This window comes from Panthera uncia, assembly GCF_023721935.1.
Source record: "Panthera uncia isolate 11264 chromosome B2 unlocalized genomic scaffold, Puncia_PCG_1.0 HiC_scaffold_24, whole genome shotgun sequence".
NCBI classification, from domain to species: domain Eukaryota; kingdom Metazoa; phylum Chordata; class Mammalia; order Carnivora; family Felidae; genus Panthera; species Panthera uncia.
This window is the reverse complement of record NW_026057580.1, coordinates 15,820,630-15,842,399: the sequence shown is the minus strand read 5'-3', so window position 1 is coordinate 15,842,399 and position 21,770 is coordinate 15,820,630. Positions and strand designations below refer to the sequence as shown.

The window sequence follows — 21,770 nt, the reverse complement described above, 5'->3', positions numbered from 1 at the left end:
CCCTTTTTTTTTTTTTTTTTTTTTTTTTTTTTTTTTTTTTTAATGTTTATTCATTTTTGAGAGGGAGGGAGTGTGAGCTGGGGAGGAACAGAGAGAGGGAAACACAGAATCCAAAGCAGGCTCCAGGCTCGGAGCTGTCAGCACAGAGCCCGTCACGGGGCTCAAACTCACCAACGGTGAGATCATGACCTGAGACAAGTCGGACGCTTAGCGGACTGAGCCACCCAGGCGCCCCTCACCCCCATCCTCTTATTCAAGAAGGAAAATAACAGCTTCCGGTATGAAGGTCATGACAAGCTAGCGTAGTGGATCAAGGATGAAGAATGAGACACAAAATGCTTTATTAGTAATAGTTAAAGCAACAACATTCGTGCATGCTTTTTTGTTTTAGAAATTCAACCGGATAAGTTTTGTTTTGTTTTATAACAAAGTCATTTGAGCACATGTGCATTTCAATACGCATGAGAGCAGAGCTATTATATGCAGGGAATGGTCCTACCCCTACTTGACCTCCGAACAGCCAGCAGCAGGGTGTTTGCCCTGAGACCCCCATATTTGTGGGCCGTGTCAAGAAAGAAGTCTGAAACACCTACTGGAAGTCTCATGTTATAAAATTCCACCCAAGAAGTTCAAGGCTCATCTCTAAAAATGAACTGCCGCTGAGACACACATCAGTTACATTCATTTCGTTCCATTTTACAAATAGAGTCTAAATCTCATAGCGATGAATGAAGTGAGCGCGGACCTCCTTCAAGTCCTGAGCCCTGTGTTGGGGTCCCGCAGCCTTCCTTTGGGGTCCTGATCCAAAATACTTGCCCGTGCTTAACAATTATCCCCCAGCCCCAGATCACACATGCAATCCCGCTGCTTGCTTTCCCACCTCTCTGCAGAGGGTTCCCCGGGAGAAACTGTATTTGGTTTGGTCTGGCCTGTGTGACTTCTTTTGTAAATAGAAAGGATGCCACAGGGCTCAAAGTGAGGGCCTTTTTCTAAATCCCCAAATAAACAATAACTGTATAAATAACACTTGCTTTAGCAGATGTCTGGGAACTTAACATAGCTCTTGCCTTTATCCTTTGGTGACTCACATGATGATTTCACAGTATTGCAAAGGCTGCATTCTGGGTTGCCGTCAAAGTCATTGACAAAAAATAGATTGGCACTCAGTCCATAATGTTTTCTGCATTTTATGTATCTTCTACTTTTATGAGAGTGTGCAATGGAAAGACAAAGGACTTCAAACATTAGCATTACGTTATCCTTTTTAAAAGAACATAGGAGAATTAACTGTACTGTGGTTTTTAAACACAGAGCAAATGCATCATCGTGGCTTTTCTGATTAGAATTAAGCTAAGTGCTTTAAAATGAATGACTAGAAATCAGGTTTAAAGCAGAAAGAGGGATAAAAGCCTAGATGGAAAAGCACTGCAGAATGTTACTTATATGTTTGAAGTGAATACAAAGTTAACAGAAGCCACATTCATTTTTTACCATCTTCTCATGTTAAAATCTACTCCACAAAATATTAAACATTAAAACATTAAATATTAAAGGCATTTTAAGATACACCCTACAGAAATCTCGCATGTTACATTCATTTTCCCAGTGCTTTCTACTCAACATGGAACGTGTTTAATTTTTCATCAGCCTGTTCCTTGCTTTCCTCATTTCTGAGTGTATCCTCATTTCCATTTTCCAAATTTTCTTTTCCAGGTGTCCTTAAACCAGATCTAACACAGACACCTGTACCTGTCAGCTTTTTCGAAGTTGTTTATTTTTTAATCGCCTCACTTTTATTACTGGCTTGTGGTTTACTGGAAAACAGTAAAACTTCAGTTCTTAAATTAGGCAATTTTTGTGGGAGGAAATTCACAGAATATGTGTTCTGCTTCTACAAAAAAAAAAAAAAAAAATCACACATCTGCAACCCAGTTCACTTTAAACATACCTTGCTGCAGAGGACAAAGGGATATCTGTATGTTCCAGCTAAATTCAAGGGCATTAATTGAAGTGTCCCAGAAGCAGTACTGTCCATAATTGATTGATTCTAGCGAATCGATCAATTAAAGCAATAATAGAACAGTGGAATTGAAAGTAAATTCTCCAAGTTACATAAGGCTCTATGTGTGGGTCCAATTCATCTTCACCAGTCCAGCAGACATGGTTTCCAAAAAGGGATGTCCTGCCCTCTCTGTGCTGAGGCAGTGTGCAAAAGTGCAAATATCACAGATGGAGAAGTACTCAGGTTTGGATTCCAACTGTGTTTGCCTCCATAGTGTGAGTGAGACAGAACCCCGGGTTCTCTGAGAATGCCCTTTCAGTTCCTTCCACCAGGCTCCTTTGCCCAGATATGAGTAAGGCTTCTCATTTTGAATCTGTGTACTACCTTGAACAATGAAATGGATGGTTGGGGCACCCAGGTGGCTCAATTGGTTAAGCGTCTGACTCTTGGTTTTGGCTCAGGTCCTGATCTCACCGTTCGTGAGTTCAAGCCCCATGTCGGTCTCCATGCCTAGCGTGGAGCCTGCTTAGGATTCTCTCTCTCCCTGTCTCTCTCTCTCTCTCTCTCTCTGCCCCTCCCCTGCTCACTCTCTGCCTTTCTCAAAATAAATAAAGTTTAAAAAATAAATAAATAAAAGATGTGATAATGCAAGAGTCAATGCCAGGTACGCGGCTACCACCCCCCACACGCAAGCAGCCTGCCATTGAGTGACACCACCAATGGCAAGGAGGAAGGAAGGTGATAAACTTAACCATGACCTACCTTCACTGGAACCTCAGCTCCTGACAGGTACAAAAATAAGGGTGGTGATAGCTTGCACGCCACCTTTGAAGAAATAGAGGAATTCAACAACCCTAAGCATGTCTCATTTGAGTTTCTTCCTCCCTTCTCTTTAATCGATAGAAGGACAACTAAGGCCAACCATCCAAGGCCCTTCTTCATGCACTTAGAAAGAAAAGAATTCTGACAGCTTTGATGTGTCTACCATCATGTGAGCCCTGGTTGTGATCCAAGTAGAAAATATTAATTTGTATTAAAAAAAAAAAAAAAAAAGACATACAAGAAGGAGGAGTGTTCTGCACTTCCCAGCTGCAACTTTCTCAAATCTTAAAATACCACTATTCTATAAACAAGCAAAAGCTGAGATTGAAAGGAGAGGATGTAAATTAGGTCATATCGCTCTGTACATCTGTGTTTTGGGGTTTTGGTCTAAAACTGAACGCAACATTCCCCAATGAGGCAGCGGCTGGCTTGAAGAACTCTCACTATCTGGTTCTGCAAAACAAGGGAGACTTCACTGGTCATTACAGATAAACCAAGCCCTTAAGGTGAGGAAACCGCTACTCAGAGGGAAAACGTACTGAGGTGGAGAGGTAAAGTGGTTTTAGCAATAAGAGTGATCGCCATGGGTGCTTAATCCACCAATCTAGCCGTTTTGATACAACCTGAGAGTCTTAGAAGGTAACTTAGATAGCATTTAACTCCCCTCTCCCACCTTCTCTCGCAGATGAGAAAACCGAAGCCCAGCCAGGTGAAGTGGTTTTTCCGAGGTGAATCAGTTAAGATTCTGAGTTGCAAGTAACAGAACTTGACTTTGGCCAAGGGAGACAGAAAAGGAATGGGCTGATTAGGACAGAGTGTCACTGGGAATGCTGGACATAGGACTGAGGCCAACCACACAGAAATGACACCCAAAACGGATGGCCTGAGCTGGCCCTGATGCAGAAACCACTGCTGCTGCAGCCATGCCCCCAGGGGTCATCTCCCTGCCCCTTCGCTGGTGACACTGGCTCCTGAGACAGACTGGCTGGAGCCTAGGGTTATGGCTATACTCCAGCTGCAAGGGAATCTGGGAAAATTCATGACTGGTCCTTCTGTATCTTTTAAATTAGGAGTCATCCTTTGCTCAGACATATTGTTCCTCCCCTCCACCCCCCAGCAAGACTCAAAATGTTGGAAGTTCCTTAACACAGAAATTCCAAACATGGAAAGGGGTTCAGCCACTGGCAGCCAAAATAAATAACAAATATCAGCTCACTGAGACCCTAAAGTGGGTCACAGGCAAAACTGGGATTGATTCCTAATTGCAATTCTTTCCTTCAACAAATATATATTTTTAACATATATTTATGTATACATCTTTATTCATATTTATTTATATTTAACTTACATTAATATACTATAATCAATTATATGTTATACCATATGACATTATTGTATAATATATATATAATTGTTTGTGCGTGTGTATATATATATATATATATATATTTGAGGTATTGTGCTATGTCCTGGGGACACAAAGCGAACAAAATGATACAGTTGTTACTCCACAGTAACAACTAATGACTAATGTTAAAACCAGACATTGAGCAAATAATCACAAAAATAAATATGCAATCATAAATTAATTATAAGTCAGAACCAGCTCTAAGAAGAAAATGTAAAGACAGCAGTGACACGTTGTAATAGGAAGATTTGAATTCAATTCGGGCAATGCTCTTCTGAGAAGTGACATTTAAACTAAGAGCACTTATGAAGAACCAGAGGAAATGAATTAATCGGTTTAAAAAATAAAAAGCAATGCCGTTCCACTTTCCCACAAACTGACCCAGAAGCCTCCCCGGGGGGGGGGCTCTCTGACTATGACCCCTCCATGATAAATAACACTCCATGCACAATAAAAGAGAGATAATCATTTGAGGAAAGCAGAGATTTACATTTGTGATTTTTAAAAAGACTTCAGGGTGAAAGAACAAAGCAAAACAAAATGCCTCTCAGTTATGAAAGGGACGGAGGATCTCCAGCCAGGGGTCAAGGGACCACTTACCGCTCATCAAGGTAATTAGATGAACTTAGTTTATTCAATTATGTATTCATTATCGTGATCATGATTAAGCGTCTAGGAGGCCCTAGGCAGTGAGGCTCAGAAGCACACAGGACGCGTAGCACTTGCGCTCACCTACCTACTAGCAAAGAAGAGGGACCAGCGTGGGATTCAATAAAGCGAATGTTCCAAGTGCTCCTATGGCCCATTACAGAGGGACTTCAACTAGCCAGGGGCGATCAGGAAGGCGTTTTGGTGGAAATAAGGGAAATGAGCAGAAATCCAGATCCCAAAGGATCTAGATACTAATTACAGACCTGGAACTTATAGATGATCTACATGTGTTAAATGAATAAATATGAAGTACTAATCCATACCACATAATAATATTTGGAAAAATTAGTCTGTGCTTCTGGTATTTTCTTCCTGTTACTCCACCACCCCCCTCATTAAAGCAGAAGCAAGAGTGTTCAGTGCATTGTGTGAAGATTTTTTCAAGCAGAAATATCCAAAGAAGTAAAACATTCATTTCTCAGCTTGTGAGTTTTAAAATAGAAATTTGAAACTTACAGGAGAGAAAATACTTGAGAGAAAGGGGATTCGGATGTGAGAAAAATGACATCGAGCATCCACAGCCAGAAACTTGCAGGCCTGGAAGCATCAGTCTTACTGAATGGGAACAATTTTAGAGGCATGCACGTGGTTACAGGTTTCCCACCCAAGAGTGGGTAAAAGGCCTACAGCTCGAAGGTGAAGGGACCGCCGAGGAGCTGGTAACTGACCTTGAGAAATTGTCCTGAGGGACTCCACTGAACTACACACAAGGGGCCAGGGTTGGTGTTGGGGGAGCAAAAGACCCTTAATGCATTTAGGGATATCTTCCCAGGGTCCTTCCCAGAGTCCCAGGGTCCCAGGGTCCCAGGGCAGGAAACTTCCCAGGGTCCCAGCCAAGCTCCCAAAATACACATGATGAGTTGCAGTCAAAGGACAGGGAAGTAACTAGAATTGCTGACGAGCCTAAAGAGACCTTCTAACTGGAACAAGCAGGATGCAAAGTGACCCATGACGGCTGATGACTGAGATCAGAAAGAAACCTAAATATCTCAGCAATACCAGGGTCAATAAATGAACAACCAGACCAAGAGCCCCCCCCCCCCACCCATTGACACTACGGAATTCTGAAAATCTCCCTGGAATTTATACATAGCCCTGGGAGAAGGAGGAAAACCCCAAAGCAACTGAACTTATCCTGATTGTCTAATATTAAGTTTGCGTTACAAAGTCAAATGTAGGCACGAAAATGAGATTATACTGAGTCATAGAAATATAAAGAGCTTTTGTTTGTTTGTTTTATTTCTTGGGCTTTTTTTGCACACCTCTGTTTGCACTCTTGTGAAATCTCAGCCTACCAGAAAAGGCTGGCAAAAGCATCATTTTTAAAAAATTAATTAGAGGAAAACTACAAACTACAGAGATATTTGTAAATGGAATGTCAATTTCTAGGTTGATAAGACCAGCCTGGCAAAATGCAGGCCCAGATAATAACCCAGCTGGAAATAATTAGAGCCCCCAGAAAAGTAAATGATTTTGACCCCAGAATCCAAGGAAGTGGGCTTTAAGTAGTAAGCTTTCAGACCAGGCTTTTCTAAAAGATCAGAAGCACCAACTGAATGAGCAAACTGCTCAGTCCTAAGAGGTAGTTGAATGGAGGAAAAGCTTTCTCAGACGACGAAAAGGCCCAGTATCAGGTTGTTTTTACTTATTTTTACTCAGTAGAAAAAAAAAATCAAGATCAAAATTAACTAGTAATTGAAAACATTTCAAATTTAGCACAGAAGATGCCAAAATAGAAAGCTATGTTTATCAATGTGGGTTGAATTTTGATTTACATTTTTTGTGTTTAAGTGTAAGTAATTAGAAGCATGTTATATTCAGGCTATTTTAATGTAAGTTTTATATATACAAATGAGATGCAGACATATTGGATAATATATAACATATACAATATAGACATTATATGTAATATAATGCCACTTAGTGTATGTTAGAAGAAGATGCGTATAAAATAAAATCATACATATATATGCCTACACTTTTCATTTAATATCTCTCTGGTTGATCTGGGCTGAGTAAGCCTGCATACTTGATCTATACAGTCCAGTCCAGGTCAAGGAGAATGATGACCACAACCCAAATTAAATGGTGTGTGCTGAGTTTCACCTCCTATGCATAATGATTTTCAGAATCATTCACCAAATTGCCCACCCGCCAGAATACACAAAGAACAAGATGCCAGGGTATTTATAAAAGTTGGCTGTGGGTGGAGTTAGGCAATTCCATTAACCAGAGACCAGATGATGAATAACAACAGACTCAGAGAAACTGGAGAAGAACCCCATGGGAATCAGGATCTGGACTCACTGATCAAGACCATCAAAATGCCTTGAAGCCGATATCATTAGAGGGTGGCAAGAAGTGAGAGGAAGTCAGATGACAACTGAGCAGCTTTCTGCTATGCCAAATAACGGGGCTGCAAGTTGAACTCAAATCCACCTACGAGTGTGACGGATGATACGATGTTTCTCTGGGCGTATTTTCATAAAGCACTGAGAAGAGAAATTTTTATTATTGTTGTATTTACTGTGTCCCGAAAACAGTACTTGGTCCTGAGTAGGGTTTGGATTAAATGTAATCCGAAATTAACTTGGATTAATTTATTTGGATTAATTTTTGTTTTTTGTTTTGTTTTTTTTTTAATCACAGATAAGAGCAAAAAGGAGAGCTAGAAATGAAGAACTGAATTCCTGATCCTGGATTTTATGGAAACATTTCTTTCCATTTTACAACCAATTATAAGAGAGAAGTAGATTATGACTCCTGATTCTGCATTTTCATCCCAATAGAATTACTCTATGATTAGATTATGAGCATAGATTTGCAGTGATGAAAACTTCCCTCGGAGCTTGTCTTTATTCAGCAGGTGGAGCTCAGGAAGGAAAAGTCAACCAGAACCATGAAGAATCTCTAGCTCACACTTTGCAACCAAGACACCCTTGCACCATCTCGAAACATCTGCAGTGTGAAGAGAGGAATATTACTAGAACCAAGGCCCTGACTTATTAGAAGCGACCCCGGGTCTAGAGGGAACTGTTACTATAGGTCCCGAGACAAGTGGTCCCCAAGTAGGTTGTGAGGACACGTGAAAGTGGGATATCAGTAATATGATTGGTTGGGACCAAAAGGAATGGTTAGAACCTTAATCTGCATTTATTTCTGCATCTTTAAAAGTAAAATGGAAATTAGCATGTCCTAGTGTCAAATATACAGTTTGACGGTGTTAGCTGCATGTCATTTATATTGATGTGTGTGCAGAAAAGATATTTTTCAACGTAAAGGTAAGACAGGATGAAAGTGGAAAGACCACTGCCTCATACTTTCCCAGAATTCTTTAAAATTACAAGAGAATAAAGGAACTGCGGCTTCTTCAACACCTTCTATGCACCAAATGACAGAATAACCTGCTTTATCTCGTTGAATCTCCACCACAATCCAATGAGATCAATGGTACTATTCTTGTTGCCCAAGTGAGGAAACAGAGATTCAAAGAATTTCAGTGTCTAGCTCTGGGTCACAAACTTCACAGGTGTTGGTCATGGAATGAAAACCCCAGTCTGTTTTCAAACTGTGTGTTCCATTCCTTACACTACAATGCCTAAACAGCTGTCAACCTTGACGTTAGCATTTACCAAGAAACTCAACCCTGCAGGAATTATATTGCATTAAGATAAGCTTCCCATAGGACAGCAGACATGGTAAATAATGCGAGGTGACAGAATGTCCTTCACACCCACCAACGTCCGTACAAAACTACAAATACTCTGAGGCATCTCATGATGCTTAAAACTTATTCTTATTATGACTTGAATAATTTTTGAGAACCAAGAGTATCTTATTCAATAGAGAGAATAAGCTCCCAGTAGATCCACCATACAAATTAAGTAAATATCAGATGTGTTTGGGTGTGTGTGTGTGTGTAAATGCGAGACAGAAACAAGAAAAAGAAACACTACAAAGGTTTAGATAAATAATAGCAAAGCTGAGCAGTATGTAAAGAATAGGGACTCTAAGTTCTCCCCAGTCCCTAGCATCCCCTATCCTCTTTGCCCTACGATGTTTTAATTGATTACAAAACACCTCTGTAAACTGTTACTGTAGTTACCTTGGTCAGTTTCATTTCCAGCACATGGCTGCTATGTATCCGACTGTCGAAATGAGCTACTTCTTTGGAGGAGGACTTAACCTTGGCAATGATCTTCACATAGGAGAACACAATCACAGCCGTTGGGAGCAACAGGCAGAAGAAGAGGATGTTCAGGATGAAAATCTGGCCGCCCACGGAGGCCTGGGCCAGCCACCAGTCCAGGGTGCATGAGGTTCCGAAGGGCTCAGGCGCGTAGTCCCCTAGACCTACCAAGGGCATGGTGGTCCAGAAGGAAGCATAGGCCCAGATGACTGCCAGGCAGATGTAGGCGTGCTTTCTTTTCAGCCAAACCCCTGGAGGTAGAAGAAAAGCGTTACCGGGATGTAATCTGCCCTGTACCCAAATACCTCCCCTCGATATGTCAAATTCCACATCCAAAGAGTTATTCCATTGGATTCTGGGAGAAGTGGTCAGATAACTGAGCTCTGAGGGAGAGTGGAGTGAAGGGAGAAAAGTTCCAGAGCATGGGCCTTTTTCCACGCAAATAAAACTAGAAGTGCTTTCACAGGGAAGGTTTCCATAGGCACACGGGAGCCTTGGGAGGGGAAGGGACAAAAGCTGAGGAAGGAGGGGCAGTAGAAAGATGAGAGGGTGCCGAAGACGATGAAGGAAGGATCTTAAGAAAGCATCTAGAATGACCTTTGAGATCCTATCCAATATAAGGCCCATTGGTAGACCAGAAGGACCAAGCGCCAAAAACCATGTATCAATGGTTCATCCAAGATAGAGTCCTTTGGGAAAGGTGGAAATGGTAACACATTGTTTGTGCCTTTAAATACCCTTCTCCCTAAAATCTTCCATGTCTCTCATCTCATTTGTCCTCATAAGCACTTGTTGGTGGGGGTCGGTGGGCCACCACCATTACTGCCTGTGACCTTAAAGTGACTGACCCTGCTTCACGGGAGCAGATTTTGAACCTTCGAACGTTACTAACACAGCAGTCATGCTCACACAGCCATGGTAAGAGAGGTAGAGGATTTAGTTAGATTGTATCATGTTCTGCAAAAGTAATTGGGGTGGAGTGGTGCCTGGGTGGCTCAGTCAGTTAAGCATTCAGCTCAGATTGTGATCTCACGGTCATGAGATTGAGCCCTGTATCAGGCTCTGTGCTGGCAGCACAGGGCCTCCTTGGGATTCTCTCTCTCCTTTTCTCTCTGCCCTTCCCCAACTGGCACTCTCTCTCTCTCTCTCTCTCTCTCAAACAAATAAATATTAAAGGTGACTCAGTTGGTTAAGCCTCTGACTTCAGCTCAGGTCATGATCTCATGGTTCATGGGTTTGAGCCTCACGTAGGGCTCTGTGCTGACAAGCTCAGAGCCTGGAGCCTGCTTCAGATTCTGTGTCTCCCTCTCTATCTGCCCCTCTTCCACTTGTGCTCTGTCTCTTTGTCTCTCTCTCTCTCTCTCTCTCGCACGTGCGTGCACTCAAAATAAATATACATTAAAAAATTTTAAAAAAGAAAGAGTAGTTCTGTGGAAATATTTTCAGGAAAACAAAATTAACCTCTAGGTTTTTCAGGAATAGTTTCCATCAACCAAAAGAGAATTCCAAGAAGAAGAAACAATGTAGTCATCTAAAAAAAAAAAAAAAAAACGCTGTAGAACACTAGTGATCATTTTCCAAAGTTCAACACACCCACCAAAGACAGGGTAGCCTGATCTAAGTGCTGCAGCCTACCGGGAAAATTACCTTCACACCCCATTTATCACCTCAAAGAGAAAGGGCTGGAGAAGGGAATCCTTACTGCCTTGGTTTGGAGTAGCAGAGAAGAAATATCGGAACACATTCAACAAAAGCCAAATGATCTCTTCATCACAGACTCCAGCCTGCCTCTGCTCAGTGCCACATGGTTTGGGAAGTCAGTACAGCCTAATTCTCGTTTATAGGACTTGACCCTTTTCATGTAACCTTTCTAGACACCCATGTTCTTAGCAGTAAAACAGAGTAAATAAGACGTACATTGCTGACAGGTTTTGATAAGAGGTCAATGAAACAATGCCAGGCCTGATTTGCAAGCTACGAAGGACTACAGTAGCATGATTTTTCAGTCTTGTGTTTGCCTCAGCTCTCGCAAGAAATATAACAGATTGTATCTGTATTCTATTGTCTCTATTTTTCTCAAACACATGGCATTTTTTTATCACAAAATGCAAATTTCTCAAGCCCAACCAGATAGAGGTAAGGATCAGGTAGCCACATTTATGTCAGCTCTTGCTTGTCCATTATAATGGGTAAAACACTGGCACGGATAACCACATATATTTAGGGGGATGTGCATAGGCATACGTATAAGCATTTATGGTTAGGGTTACTTGGCGAGGTGTTGGATACTTACATTCGAGTGTGGTGAAAGGCTGTCAAGTACAGGAGGGAGTAGATTAGTAGATTGGTTCTGTGTTGCTCCAGAAGTCAGAACTAGGACCAATGGGTGGAGGTTACTGGGAGGCAGTTTTGTCTCAATATAAGGAATAACATTGTAACAATGAGAGCAGACCAATCAGAGAATGGGCTGCCTTGTGCAGTAGTAAGCTCCCCGTCACTGGTCACTGGAATTATTCAAGAAGAGGCCAAGTGGCTGTCTGTCAGGGATGCCTTAAAACAGTTTATCACATTAATGGGAGAAAGGTCTACATGTTCCCAAGCGGTCTTCTAATTCCAACATTTTAAGACACTGTGTAGAGGGCTTAAGCATGAGTCAAAGCAAATGGTGAAACCATTCTATTGAGGTTCAATCTTAAAAGAAGCTGGAAAAATATATACAGTTCCCATATGGAGAGATGCCCTGCAATTATTCTGGGGGTGGGCAGGATCATCTCTTTCATTGACACCACGCCTACATCCAAGAAAATATTTAAAAAGCAGAGACATCAAGGTGTAGAATTTCTTAAATATCCCCAAGAAGTGGAAATTCTGCCTTCTCATCTATAAAATCTATAAGTATATTTAAAATTTATTTGAAATAACCAAAAATAAGTTTATAGAAAGAATTTGACTCTGAAGTCATCCAGTATATATACAATCGAATATTTTTTTATATCATTGGAAATTCTGATTTAAGTTGTTTCTAGTGGAAGTTTTAATCTGTTTAGAAAAAGAGATGCAAATTTAAAAACAACAACAAAAAAGTGCTAGGTCGTGAAGATGATGGTCCATGACCTTACCCTCCCTCTGAACGGTTTCCTTGGAGTTTGGGACTATAAACTCTTAAAATATAAAGGAAAATTCTACCACACTGAAAGCATCAAGTTGACTTGATCTTTCCCCCCTCAGGCTCCAGGCCATCCTCCGACTCCATGGTCGCAACGTCAATGAGACGGTTGACGGATTAACACACAGAGCAGTTTTATCCAGACGGAGCCAGTATTATTCCCTGGTTGTGCCTCGTTCTCAATATTAAACGTGAGGGCCCAAATGCTTCTCTTTTGGGTTCAATAAGTTCGCAGAAACCCAGGAAGCAAAAGCAATAAAAATGTATTTTTAGCATGTTGAATGCTCTAATTATTAAAAACAAAAGCAAAAACAAAAACAAAACAAAAGAAAACTTTAGTCCCTGAAAAATTTTTTATGACGGGCTCTTCCCTCATCTTTCTACCTACAAGACTACAAAAAGAACGTTGAGTGACATTTCTGCACGTGCCCTTTCTTGCCCCCACGGCAGCACAGCTTTCTAACTTGGACCCGGACTCTTTGGAATTCCTTATCTCTGAAATCATGGGGAGCCTGAGTCCTCAATGAGGATCAGAAACATCTTTCTAACAATTACACTTACCATGTGGGGAACCAACTAAACCATCTCGGAACTAACATCCTTTCAATGCATTTTATTTCTTTGTCTGCACAGCAAAGCTTACACACTTTACACAAGGAAATGATACTTTCCAAAAGCATTGTAGCCACACACCAGAATTTCCTATAAAAGTAGAATTAAGAGAAACCTATATGGACACAGGTTCAAGTCTTTAAACATATGTTAGAACAAAATGAGCTATGAATAGAAATACCCTTGGTCTCTTAGGTTATTAGCAATCTCTGTTCATGACCTATCGGTACAATAGGTACAGTCTGACAGTCCACTAGTTTTGTCTATCAGGGAACAAGAAACCTTCGTACTTACCATAAGATAAATAGCAGATTTTCAGGTATCGATCCAGGCTGACAGCAGTCATGGTGATAAGGCTTCCACAGCCAAAGAAAAATCCAGCCCATCCATACCAGCGGCAGCCAATCCAGCCAAACACCCAGCGGTGACAGAAGCAAGAGATGATGGTGAACGGTTTGCCTACAACTAGAGGGCCAAGCAATTTGTCAAGGGATGTTCCCTCCAGTTAAAATTACCCACCTGCCTCAACTCCCTGTTGAGTTAGTCTATTCAGACAAGAGATACAGCTATTTTAGTCGATGGTAGGTTGCCTTGGTTTACAACCAGACCCAGACTTCCGGGATTTAAACTATTTATTCCTTCAGCCTCCACTAGTGTTTTTGTGTTTTTTACATTCTAGAAAACATTCTTCTATTTTTTGCACCCTTTGCATTCAGCTATCACATTCAATCTTCACGCACCCAGAGGGAATAGTGCTGAGGAAGCTCTCTAAAACCTCCGTCTGATCTATTCTATCATGAGGTTCTCTAACCTTTCTGCACCAGGAAAACCGAGGAACCCCTAGTCACGGGTGCCAGCCCCGTCCTACCCCCGCCTCCCAGGTGTGGCCCTTCTTCAGTAGACAGAGGTACACCGAGTTCTTGAAAGTGGAGCCAGTTAACACGTGTTTCTCGAGTGCCTCTGTGAGTGAGACACACATCTCCTCTAGTGGTCGTGACAGCTAGTGCTAGACTTACACCCCCATTTCAGAGCTTTCAATCCCAGTGGTCTTGCCCTCTTGTCAGTGAGGATACTGAGTGTAAAAGGACTGGTTCTTATTCAGCAAATAATTATTCAGTGTCTCTTATGTAACAACCTCAGAGCAAGGTGCTAGAGGACAAAGTGGAGGTCAAGACAGACAAATGCGTTTTATAATAGGGAGGGCAGAGAAGAGAAACACATAATTTGTAATATAAGATACGACACGATGGAATGATCGTTAGTCATTAGTGCTGTGAGGAAAAATGAAACGGAAGGAGATAGATAGAAATTGTTTCACATAAGGGGATCAGGGAAGACCTCTCTGAGCACATGACATTTAGGAAGATGTCTAAATCACTGCTAGAGAACTCAAGCAAGTATCTAGAGGGGAAATGTTCCAGGCAGAGGAGACACGAACTGAACGCTTAAGGTAAGTGTCAGCTGGGTGGGTGCTAAAGGCTGCAAAAGACAAGTGAAGGTGACTCGGATGGAGTGAAATTAGTATCTGTTGGGCCTGGGACTATTTTAAGCTTCCTTCTGGAATAGAGCCTTTGGTAAACCTTCAGAATGTCATCTAGAATGCCTCTCCCTTCTCCACTTAATAAAATGGTTGCATTCTGGCTGCACACTAAAATCACTGGGGGAGTTGTTTTGTCTTGCTTTGCTTCCTTTTGTTTTACTTTATTTATTTTTTATTTTTTTTAATGTTTCTTTTTGACAGAGAGAGACAGAGAGACAGACAAAGAATGAGCAGGGGAAGGGAAGAGAGAGAGGGAGACACAGAATCCGAAACAGGCTCCAGGCTCTGAGCTGTCAGCACAGAGCCCAATGCGGGGCTGGAACTCAAGAACAGCAAGGTCATGAGCCCGGGTCCAACGCTTAAACAACTGAGCCACCCAGGTGCCCCTGTTTTACTTTAAATAATCAATGTCCAGGATGCCAACCCCCAGAAAGTCTGATTTAATTTATGTGGAACAAGCTCAGGCATCAATATACTTCAATATAGTTTTTGTTCTTTTAGCTTCCCAGGTGATTCTACTTCATATGCACAATTGTGAGCCATCTTAGTCACATAGATGAAATACACCTGGTGTCTAGTATGCACTTCAAGGTGCTTATAAGGGAATACAGTGGGCCAGGAAAAAATAAATAAAACAGGCAAATATTGTTAAGGTTTACTGGAATGGGAAATGTGTTAGAGATACTCAGAAGTTGAAAAATGATCTGGGCTCATCAGCAAAAGCACATGGAAGAAAATGTTTTCTTGGTGAATTACTCTGAAGACATATGCAGAATAATGAGGTGGTTTGTGCAATTGTAGAGCAGGTTTGCTTGGTGGGAAGCATTTTCAATGTATCAGACCAATTAAGGACCTTTTTATTCAAGTTTAGTCTAATTCGGCCTTAAACATGAACCTGGTAGTATTCTCTGGTGAGGGATGTGGATGAAATGGCGGGTTTCATTTGAACATTTTATGTTCAACACCAGGGGCAAACCGGTTGGGGGTGAGCAGGGAGGAGTTGACCGGGAAAGCTATCATTTATGTTGTGACACCGCCATCGTGTGGCCATCGCTAAAATGGCAGTCATTTTTCGGCTTTGCAAATTGCCAGGGTTCGTCTTGGCGATTTTCACCCATGGGGTATGATGTAATATGCTTCTCTTAATGTGCACGTGCATTTCCCATAAGAGCTCCTGATATTTAAGCCTGTCCATACTGCGTAAAGTCTTCCCAAGTAAGGAAGGCCATGCAAATTCTCAGGGGTAGCACATCTGGTGATAAACAGTGACTCAACAGTAGAGGCTTATTATTGAGCCTTGTTTTTGGAGATTGGCAGCCGCAGAAAAATCCACTGATGAAGGAAGAACCAAGTATCAGAAAACATTTTAATAGGGACGTTTGAGGTGGGAAATTGCTGAAAAGTTTCCAGTGGAAAGAGGAGTTGATGTGTACTGTTTGAACTCAGTTTCCCCAATTCTAGTAACTTAAGACCATACTCCAATCAGCAGAATTTGGGATCCAAAGGCACATTTGAGTGTATCTAGGCAACCCTGGAACTTTATAGATGAAAGCAAAGGGAGGCTACTTATCCAAAATCATTTATATTTTAAAAGTAAATTACAGTAAAAGAGAAATTTTATTCCAATTCCTCGTTGGCTGGGTTATCAGAGGATCCAAAGAAGCAACAAATAAACCAGTGGTTTCCAATTTGGGCCACACATTAACTTACCTGGTAATACCAATTTTAAATATCCTGATGCCCAGGTAACATTCTCAATCAAGTAAATAAACATTCTGGGTATGAAACCCAGCGGTGAGGTTCTAAGGGGGATTTTTTGTGTGTGTGTTTTGTTGTTGCTGTTTGGTTTTTTCTTGTTGTTTTTGGGTTTTGCTTTTGTTTTTTGTTTGTTTAAGTTCCCCAAGTGACTTTTTTGTGCAGCCAATTTCCAATTTCCAGAACTGAACTGGAAGCTTCCTACACTATCAATCAGTCCTGAAGCCATATTTCAATATATCAGCAAGACAGCCCTCCCCTCTTCCTGTACTCACCTCTCAGACCATCTCAAGACTGTTTTTTGTTTTTTTTTAATTTTTAACATTTATTTATTTTTGAGAGAGCGAGAGAGAGAAAGAGTGAGGGAAAGTGGAAGAGAGCTGGAAAAAAGGAGACAGAGGATCTGAAGCAGGCTCTGTGCAGTGAGCACAGAGCCTGATGGGGGCTTAAACCCATGAACCATGAGGTCATGATCTGAGCCGAAATCAAGAGTTGGCTGCTTAATCGACTGAGCCACCCAGGCACGCTTCTCAGACTTCTTCACCCATCACTGAAGCTTTGTTTTTTTTTTTTTATGTTTATTTATTTTTTGAGAGAGAGTGCAAGTGGGGGAGGGGTAGAGAAAGAGGGAGACACAGAATCCGAAGCAGGCTTCAGGCTCTGAGCTGTCAGCACAGAGCCCAACATGCGGCCCGAACCCATGGACTGCGAGATTATGACCTGAGCTGAAGCCGGACGCCCAATCGACTGAGCCACCCAGGCACCCGTTCATACTGAAGCTTTAAGACCTCCTCCCTTGGTGTTTAACAGATTTCCAAAAGGGCAGCAGGGGTATAAAAGAGCTCAAAACCATGATCTGTAAGTTTCTGTCTTCTAAATCGTTTAGCTGGTACACTCTGAGGTGTAGCCTTAGAAGGTATCGTGCATTATTCCAAATTGTATTCCTTGCACCTAACGTGCTCAGCACACAGAAAGGACTCAATAAATGTTAAATGGATGATCTGTTTAGCCTGATCACACTCTGTTGACTTACCACAAGCTCTGTAAAGATGGTGTGTGAAGGGAGGAGCAAAAGGAGATGGGGGAGGGGTGATCTCTGGGCCAGTGAGGACTTGAGAATGGGGCACAGCTCAAACCCCCAAAGAAGAAACGGTTGTGTTACCTGAAATCCCCAGATCACAGATTGCTAAATTGATAGTCATTATTTCCGCAGGTCTCAGCTTCTTCTTTCGTCTAGAAGACATATAAAGGACATACCCATTTCCAAATGTGGACAGAATCCCTACAAGGAAAAATATAAATTCCCGCCGTTAACACTAGGATTTGGGGTTCCCTCGGTTATGAAACACTTCTCAATTTCAAAAATGGACACCATAGGTTTAGAGGGTAGTGAGAGGACTCTAAATAAAAATCTCAATTAAGAAGATGAAGTAAAAAGCATGAGTTGCGAGTGACAGGCGAGGGATGGGTTGCCTCCAAAGGGATAGGAGTCAGGGATCATAAGACTGCACTTACCCAGAAAAAGGAACTGCTAATTTCCCAGTGAAGCTCAGGAGGCTGTGGGAATCCCCATGGTCAGTTCTTGTACTGGCCCCCAAGATGGAGTACTTCCTCAGCCACTTTTACCAGGTATTGGCTTTATAGAACTCCCTCCCTCTAAGAAGTAGGGTTAAGCCCTTGGCTCTTGATAAATTCTGACGCTGAAGTGACCCCAACCAAACAGGGTGCTTTCACTATCGCCGTGGACTCCTGAGGGAGCACCAGCAGTCAGGAGAGGCAGAGGCCAGATAGGGCTGGCGTAAACCCCTGCAAGGAAAGGGTCATCTCCTGGAGACACATCCCGGGACTGCTTGCCTCCTGAGGACACATGGACGCTGGGTGTCTGCTGCTTCTACTGGACTAGGTCTTAAGGGGAAGTGGGTGACAGTTGATAGTATGGCTCTCCCCCTCCCACCAAAGGGAGGGAAAGTGACCCTCAACCCTCCAACCTACCAATAATGGTATAAATGTGTTCCCACTTTTTTATATCCTTTTATTAATGACTAATTGGCTTTGGCATTACAATGATACTGTTCAAAAGTTCTTACAAACCCAGTTTAAATCCAAAAAAGACCCAATCCCTACTGACTTTATTTAAGAAAAGAATACACCTACTTCCATAGCTTAACATGTAGAGTAGATTTCTTCAGGAATTCTTGCTTCATAGTGTAGCTGTGTATAAATGAGAATCTGGTACAGCTGCCTTTAGTAGTAAGGAATAAGGAGAGTATTAACAGGAGAAACCCAGATTTTTCTATGTTAATTTCTACTTCTCCACCACAATTCATTTTAGGGGCAAGGAAAGAAATGTGTGTTTCAGCTGATGGTATGAAACCACCAGGAACGAACTGCATTGTGCTCTTAGGAAATTATGAATTCCTGGAGTCAGCGCTGCCTAATGGTCTGTTAAAACCTCTTTAGCTTTCTTAAGACAGAAGAGGAAAAAAAATAGAAGAGATTAGGGAGTTCTAGAGCAAAGCACCTAAAATGAAGCCTACATCTCATTAAAGGAGACCAGCTAGCAAGGCACACTGGGATATTAAAAAGTGAAGACATGGCTTGAAGAAGTTCAAACAAATGCCTTCTACTTTGTATCCAAGAAGATTGAAAACAGTAAGTATACATATATATTTGATACACAAAGCTCCTTTAAACACCCTTTGTCTTTCTACTTCTCTTTTGAGAATATGGATTTTCTTACTTTTTCTTTCTTCAATTATCTTTACTAATGTTTCATGAGGCTTCACCCAGTGCCCAAAGCATTATCACAAAAAAAAGTCAACTATCAGCTGCATGTAGATTATTCCCATAGGCAATCTTCTCTGGAGGGGATTATCAAGAGAATGCAAACTTATTTTTGATGATAAAGGAAAACAAGATTAAGAAGCTAAAGGTGGGGGGGGGGGGGGGGGGGATGTTTTTTGATGATCAAAATCCTGACTCTCACTCTGAATACAAAACAATGAAATCTCATATACAGACTGTTAATAATAAACCAAGTATCTATAGTAAAAGGGTTGAGGGTGGAAATGGGTCTCTAATTGATTTCTCCTCTATCCAAGGTCACATCTGTCTTTTCATCTTCCAATTTTCCCTAAGACTTCCAGTATTTAACCAAACTCACCAAGAATGTCATTGAACTCTGGTTCCTTGAAAGGAATCTGGGCATATTCCCATACCTATCTTAGGAGGGGTGAAAAACAGACATAGCACCAAATCCAAGACTGGGTCTAGGATGAGTCTAAATCCCTCCAAATGACCCTGGCCTCACCCTGAATGGCTGTTCTGGAACATATCTTCAGCTCCACTCCCAGCTCCCTGAGTCATCTGATATTCCCTTTGTTTGGGGACTCTTTTTGGACCTATTTTTCTAGCTTCACCCCAGCATGCCCATTTCAAACTGACTGTGGATTTTCCTTCCATCCCCAAATAAAACAAGTGAGAAATTTTCCTGATTGCCCAAACCCACCCAGCCTGGTTACCTCTCTTCCTGAGATCCTCCCTGCCAGCGCAGGGAATGGACTGTGATCCCTCCCTCTTTTGTGTTATCTGGAGAAATTTGTCAGGTTAGAGATGCTACTTTTTTTTTTTTTAAACCAATTCTTGCAATTGACTGAGACAAATTCAATTTATAAGATGTCAATTGTTGTGCCTTTTCTGATAATTGAAAGTACTTGTGTTTAATGAAAATGCAGTGTGGATTTTACTATCAGATGGTCCCTGTCCAGAAAGAGAATTTGCCCATTTTGTTCACTGCTGTATTCCCAGAAATTTAAACAGTGGCAAAGAATGAGCACTCAATATATACTTGTGTTTGAAAGGACATGAGGGTCCATTTACAAGAAGCAGAATTTAAATCATCTGATAATAACTAACAATCAAGCCAAGGACCCAGGGAATCCCTCTGCATGGAATTTCTGATTCAATCTCATCAATTCCTTTTGCCTCAAGCACTGACCATAGAGGTGTCTCCAGACTTTTCTAATGAGTTTTCTAATTTCAGGAGGTTAAATGAAATTCTTACCCCGTAATAAATAGATGGGAGAGAGAGAAGGAGACGAAGAGAGAGGGAGAGAAGGAGAGAGAAACAAAGCTTGACCCAAATCTGAAAAGATTAAAGGCAGACACCCCCAAAGACATAACCCACCTGTGCACTGGTTACCCAAATGTAGAACACCAGTTTTAAATTTAAGAAGTTTTGTGGTTGAATTCTAATCGGCTAGGCTACTGCTGTCCGATAGAAATACAGTGTAAACCAGAAATGTGAGCCGTATGTATTTCAAACTTTTCTGTTAGCCGCAGTAAACAAAGTAAGACAATTACTAAGTTGATTTTAGTAATATATTTAACCTAGTATACCCGAAATGTTGTGAGTTTGACATGTAGTCAATTTCTTTACATCCTTAACGAGCTGTCTTTACATTATTTTCTCTAGTGCTAAGTGTTCAGTATCTCGCGTATATTTACACTACAGCACATCTTCTGGAAAAGTCACCATTCAAGTACCCAGCAGCCACACATGGCCACCACACTGGAAAGCACAGTCTGGAAGCAGGTGCACCATGTTCTGGATTATGCATAAAACTTTTTGACCCTGGGCTTACTCCCATTTTATTATCAATACATTTTTCCACCTCTCACCAAAATCACTTAGTGATGCCATCATGGGGCCACTCTACTTTGGGTGCAAATAAACTTAGCGTGTCTCTTGTCACCACAGTCCGGGGACAGTTCCTCAATTATGAGAAGAGGAGGTGATTTCTAGGGTCCTTTCTGAGCCTATCATCTTATGATTATATCAAAAGCATTTTTTAAAAAGTAAAAGAACCACTGTATTTAAATAAGATATCATTATCATTAATTTTACTATTCAGAAGACAAACCTACTCCCAAAGCAACCAAAATAGTCTCAGGATAAGTGATTTTGCTATAAAAGTTCTATGATGATCAAGGGAATATCCATCACTAATAATAAAGATAATAGAGTCATTTCTATGAAACATTCACTGAATTTCACAATGCCACCCCATCCTCTACCTTCTTCCCACTCTCCAGTTCCACTCAAAATATCTACATAACTATCTGAATCCTTGTGCAAAGTCAACACGTTAGCCCATGAATTTCCTACACGCAGCCTTTGCACAGAAAAATTAAGGAAGCTTACCAATTATTGTTAAGTAAAAGCCAGCCACTAGATCCGCTTCCCAGGAAAGTTTGGAAGCAAAGGGGTCCCCTTCTCGAAGGTAGTGTGGCAGGCGCTCATCTTGGGGCGGGGCAGTGTGGTTTAGCGCCATGCTCTCTTCAAGCGACCAGGAGCCTGAAAAGCAAATCAGTAGAAATGGCACCAGACCCGAATAAGCCACTTGAACCATCCCATAACCTGTTTTACAATGCAAAGCAAGTTCCCGGGGTCAGACTTGATTCCCCAACTAATAACCAGTGAGTACTTTAGTACTTTTCTTCAATGACCCAGATATGTCAGTATTCAACTATTCAGTGTGCAGATAGATTATTCAAGCCTGCATT

At 41.5% G+C, this 21,770-nt stretch overlaps 1 protein-coding gene across 1 annotated transcript in view; it reads right to left on the bottom strand.

Moving 5' to 3' along the window:
* OPN5 (opsin 5) overlaps nucleotides 1-21,538 on the bottom strand; it is a 27,422-nt gene extending 5,884 nt beyond the window's left edge. The window contains exons 1-4 of the mRNA XM_049653779.1: nucleotides 21,409-21,538; nucleotides 17,368-17,487; nucleotides 13,205-13,375; nucleotides 9,049-9,383 (exon numbers count right to left, since the gene is read on the bottom strand). Coding sequence (XP_049509736.1) covers nucleotides 9,049-9,383; nucleotides 13,205-13,375; nucleotides 17,368-17,487; nucleotides 21,409-21,538 — 756 coding nt within the window. The remainder of the gene's footprint in view (nucleotides 1-9,048; nucleotides 9,384-13,204; nucleotides 13,376-17,367; nucleotides 17,488-21,408) is intronic.
* Between the last annotated feature and the right edge of the window lie 232 nt (nucleotides 21,539-21,770).